Source organism: Hipposideros armiger, unplaced genomic scaffold (genome assembly GCF_001890085.2).
Source record: "Hipposideros armiger isolate ML-2016 unplaced genomic scaffold, ASM189008v1 scaffold_107, whole genome shotgun sequence".
Classification (NCBI taxonomy): domain Eukaryota; kingdom Metazoa; phylum Chordata; class Mammalia; order Chiroptera; family Hipposideridae; genus Hipposideros; species Hipposideros armiger.
The window spans coordinates 2,399,138-2,404,534 of record NW_017731457.1 but is presented as its reverse complement, the minus strand read 5'-3'; the positions used below and the strand labels follow the sequence as shown (position 1 = coordinate 2,404,534).

The window sequence follows — 5,397 nt, the reverse complement described above, 5'->3', positions numbered from 1 at the left end:
TACCAGGTAAGGAGTAATTGCGGTGGAATAGTGGTGATAAGCAAAAGCTGATCTATGGAAGACCCTGCTGGGGACCCTAAGGAAGTGATGTGTATGCTGAACCCTAAATTGGGAGTAGCAATAGCTAGAAGAGGTGTGGTGGAAGGAAGGATTCCCTACGGAAGTACCAAGAGAAAGTTGTTCCTTGAGGCAGTATTCTTAACTCGAATGCTACTGGCATTTTCAACAAGACAATTTTTTGCTGGGCTGGACCATTTCACACATTACAAGACATTTAGCATCTCTGGCCACCGGCCACTAAATGGCAATAGCACCCAGTCATTATGATTACCAAAAATATTCCTGCGTATTTCTAAATTATTTCAGGGAGGACGGTATATTTCCAAATACTGATTCCAGTTGATAACCAACGCTGTAAGGAAGTCAGAAGTGGTCATGGCTGATGACTTCAAAATGATCGCAAGAATTTATCCGCTTCTGACTCTGAGAAAGTAATAATACTAGACTAGTCCTCCCACCATAAATAACTATAAAGAAAGACAAATATTTTACATAATTGTTTTCAGATTTTGGACAACAATCACTGCCAGACTGAGATACCTTACAAAAGGGAAACAAATGAAGTAGGCCTCAAGATCAAGCTAGCTTTCTGCCTGGAGGTACTTTCCAAATCATAGCACTGGAAGAGGAATCCAAGCATAATATAGCATTTTTTACTGAGCTGGAGAGACAGAGTTCAGAGTGTAAAAAGTACCTGGGATTTACAGGTCAGAGTAATGGAGAAGAGGAGGGTGCTCATAGAAGGACCTATGGAAATGTGTCTAGGGCTCCCCTAGTCTTTAGCTGAATACTAACATGTGTGATGGTAACACAACCTATCAAAATTTGTGGGATGCAACTAAAGCAGTACTTACAGGCAGGTATATAGCTTTAAATTTTCATATTAAAGAAAACATTTAAAATCAATGAAATTAAATTAAAATTTAAAAGATAAATAAGAGCGGGCCAGCCGAGTGGCTCAGTTGGTTAAGAGCTTGCTCAAGAGTTTGAGCTCTGAGCAACAGGGTCCCCAGTTTGATTCATGGCCCTAGCTGAGCTGCTGCTGAGCTGCCAACCGGTGGCAGGATGGCTCAGCTAAAAAAAAAAAATACAATAAAATAAATAAGAGCTATGTTATCAATGTGTATTTATATATTTATATACCACCTACCCTAATAGCTTATTGAATCATAAATTGAAAGAGTATTTAGGAATGTGCCTGTCTAACCCCCAACACTACCAATTCTGATGTTTAAAAAAGTAACCCCTCTGTATTTTAGAATTGTTCCTTCTAATTGCCAGAATATTTATATAAGGGATGTAAAGCTTATCCTAAGTTTCAAACCATTCATATGATAAAAGCCTATCATAATTTTTTTTTTTCTTGAGAAAAAGACTAAACCAAACAAAAACAAAAAAACCCTGTTTTCTATTCCTTTCATGGAACATCTCCAGCTCATGGGTGATTTTGATTTTTCCAATGTAAAGTCTTATCATAATTAGTCAAATGTACATTTATACCTTAGTTTACAAGGAAAAAAATCAAATCCGAATATTTTACTAATTGGCAGTGCTAAGCTGGCACAAGGAGATAGCTATGATGTTATTTTCCAGATGAGGAAACTCTGGCCTAGAGAAGGGAGGTGACCCTCCCCCTCAGTCCCCACAAGGCCACTTGGTTTTCAAAGCTGAAGCTAGAACCCGGGTTACCTATATCTGAGCCCACGGCTCTACCTACGTGACTCCCCAGCCCCTTCAACTTGGTTCACCCTTTGGGATGTCATCGTTCTCCAGTTCCCTTCTAGGAAGGATACAGGCCAGCCCAATTCCAAGTCCACACACATTACTGAGAAAGGAGGTCTGAGGAATGAGCCATGAGGCACACAGCAGGAGCCACGGCACCAGCATCGAGGGCACCACCACACCGAACACCAGGGCCCTCCTCATGCGAGAGCGGACGACGTTGACTCCCAGCATGGCAAAAGCCACTGGGGTGAAACCTCGGGCATCCTCCACCTCCCCCAGCTTCGACAGCGTTGTCACGGCCTCAAATGACAGGAAGATGATAGCGGAGAAGAGGGCGAAGATCACGGTGAAGAAGCAGTGGCGGACGGTGCCCACGGTTCTCTCAAAATTGCCAGCAAAGCGCCAGATGATGACAGCACCGCAGAGCAGAGAGACTGGATTCTCATAGACAAAGATGTAGGTCACCAGCCTGTAAACTATAGAGGGAGCTGGGTTAAAGGCCTGACTGGCTTGCTCCAAGGAGGGAAAGACAGGTTTCAAACCACCTATAAAAGGGGGAGCAGCCCCCATGACAGAGCACTGAGAGCCAGTGAAAATCAGCCTGCAGCCAAGATAAGCAGTAGGAGGCAACAATGAAGTGCCCGAGATTCAAAGTAGAGTAATGAATGTCTAAATCCCTGCTCTTTCCCCAACCTGGAGTGAGTCTTATCAGCGACTGACTTCCATGTGGGGGAAAAAAAACCACTTTGTAGCATGGGATGGTCTTTGAATTTATAATGTGCTTTAGGCCCCCTTTTTAGGTTTTAATACTGACCTATCTCACCAGGCAGTTTGAGGGTAATTAATTGTAACAGCTTCAGGGTGGACTGAGTGGGTGTCCCTTAACACTCTGTGTGTCAGTCTCCTCGGCTGTAATCCTGACCTCTCCTTCCATAGTGGCTGTTCAGAGGAAGAAAAAAGGGACCATGAATTATTTTGCACCTATAAAGATTATCACTATAATCCAGATATAAAAATGATCACTAATAATATAGATCTAAAACTCAGAAGTCTTCCTTGAAAGTGTTTATCCAATCCTACAGGTAGAGTGATGCTCTATGTGCAATAAGACAGCAAATAATCTCCCTTTTATTCTTCTAAAAGCAATCCTCTCTTATGTACTTTTATGTCCTTGCAGGCCAGAACATTAAACTGAAGGAGGGGGCCCAGTGAAGTGGCAGTAATATTGGATTGGGAGCCCAAAGACAGAGTGAAATCTTGGCTCTATCACGTACTGGTTGGCTGAGGTTAGTCAAGTCACAGGCCCTCTTGGCTTCAGTTTCCTCATTGTAAAGGAACAGGATTACACTTGAGGCCGTCAAAGATTCCTTACGTACGTATCTAATACTCACATGCCCATGAGCCCCACGCTCAGAGAAACTGTGAACTAAAGAAAAAAAGGGAGTTTAGTTTGGGCTGACATTTTGCATCTGCCGATGACATGCTCTGTGTCTGGGTGGGGGGAAGTTTTAGATTTGAGGAAGGGGACAGGCTATGAACCCCAGTCAGGCCAAGCCATCTCTGTTAGGCTTCATTATCTGACGAGTACCTCCTTAATTGCTGAATACTTTACAAACTGAAATTCTAAGCATCAACGTGAAGATTCTAGAAGCAATTCTATATGATTTGGGGCTAATATACCCCAAGCCTCCGGTTTCCAAAACATCATACAATAAAAGGAAAAATCTGGGTTCTATCTCTATTGTATAACTGAATGGCTCTGTGATTCTCCGCAGTAAGCCTTAGTCTCATTACTACGTCATGGGATATTGGAGAGGATTAAATAAGCTTAATGCATCCGCCACCTTTGTGGCTTTGCAAAACAGCAAGAGTTACGCAAACTTCCCATTTTCCTCCCAAGAAAAGAATAGAATTTTATGAGATGTTAATATTTAAAATGGTTTGCAAAATTTCTCTCCCCCAGACCACTTCATAGTCGGTGTAGAGGACTGACCACCGCACTGTATTTCTGAAGCTGATGTTGAATAATATTGTATGTCAACTATAATTATATATACAAATAGTCACGGGACATAGAGAGTGGGAATGGAGTCAATGGAATTGTAATAGATAAGCATGATATGGGGGGGAGGGCAATAGATGGGGAGAGGAGGGTTGTTACTTTGTGAGGGTGAAAAGGATAACTAGCGCATTGTTCTGTACACCTGAAACTAACAATAAAAAAATAAATTAAAAAAAAAATCTCTCTCCCCCAGAGAAAACAAACACCTCTCCAAAAGGCACAAGATGCCCCTCCCCCCATAAACTGGGAATCTCACTCAGGATTAAGATACAAACGAAGAAGCAAAAGAAATCCTAAACCTCCAGAGGCCAGGACGCTAGGGGTAGCCACAGATAAAGCTCAAATGTCTTGATGAAGGAGAGAGAAAAAATTTTTTTCAGCGAGGGTTATACCTTAAAGCAGACGTGTGTATATAAGGAAGGAGGGGGAGAGAAAAATCCTCTTCAGAGAGCGAGCATGGATGAATTAAACTGGTTTGCCTGCGAACATATGTGGGGGCCTTCATCAGTCCAATGACGACAGGGAAGGGAAGAAATTAAGGTAGGGAAGGATTACAGTAATGACGAAGATGGGCTCTGGAGAGACAAAGACGTGGAATATGGGGGTGGTCCAACGGTGGGGGGAATGAGGATGTGGACGGAGAAGCTGGAGGTAAGGCCTGATGGCATGGGTGCTGGGAGGCCGAAGTCCAGGGCCTGGCGAGGTCGAAGGAAAAGGGCTGGTACTGGACTCCCGGCCCCGCTCTGCTCACCTTGCCAGTTGCGCAGGCAATCGGACCGCAGTGAGAGGCCGGAGGGTGGCAGGGGAGGCTGCAGCAGGAACACACGGGGCCCAGACACCAGTAGCGAGAGCAGCGCGGTGAAGAAGGTGGCGGATGGCACCTCAGGCCAAAAGGACCAGCTCCGATACCCGGGCTCCGAGACCGCCATGGCCGCCACCGCTCCCGTGCCTGCTGGGCACCGAGTCAGAGCCGGCTTCTTCCGCCTCCCTGCGCTGTCTCCCCTAACAACAGCGGGGGTGGCGGTCGGAAGCCGCGCCTCCCGGTCCCCGCCCACGCCGAGCTGCCCTATTGGGTCGCGCTGACCAGCCGCTCCGGCGCGCGGCCAGCGGGGAGCCTTTTCAGCGCCCTCTGGTTGCACAGCTCTATGATCCCCGCAGCGCTCCAGTGTGGGGGGCAACTTCAAGGGTTCGGGTTTGGATTTCATCATCTCTGCTTTAGATACCTAATGACTATTGTCCCTTGTGGTTTGCAGAGCCACCCCCTCCCCACACTCCTCCCCTTTCTGTGTTTATTTCCGTTACACGGATGAGACAACTGAGGTCTGGGAAGGCCCCTGGGTAATTCAGTTAAATGGCAAAGGCAGAATTAGAACTCAGGTCCTCCCACTGCTATGGCCTGGAGCACAGCTGCGACGGCAGCCTTTGGTGGCTGGGTTGGAGAGGCAAGAGAGTGAGACGAGAGGGATTCTATGAAAGCACTGAAGTGTTAGGAATGTGATGTAACACCTTAATAATCAAGGTCTGTTTCAGCACTTCAAGTTAGGAAGGCA

General features: G+C 45.7%; 1 protein-coding gene across 1 annotated transcript in view; it reads right to left on the bottom strand.

Moving 5' to 3' along the window:
- The window catches only part of RHBDD2 (rhomboid domain containing 2), a 9,012-nt gene extending 4,145 nt beyond the window's left edge, over positions 1 to 4,867 (bottom strand). Inside the window, exons 1-2 of the mRNA XM_019646944.1 lie at positions 4,599 to 4,867; positions 1,854 to 2,261 (exon numbers count right to left, since the gene is read on the bottom strand). Coding sequence (XP_019502489.1) covers positions 1,854 to 2,261; positions 4,599 to 4,776 — 586 coding nt within the window. The 5' untranslated portion in view covers positions 4,777 to 4,867. The remainder of the gene's footprint in view (positions 1 to 1,853; positions 2,262 to 4,598) is intronic.
- Positions 4,868 to 5,397: the final 530 nt, after the last annotated feature.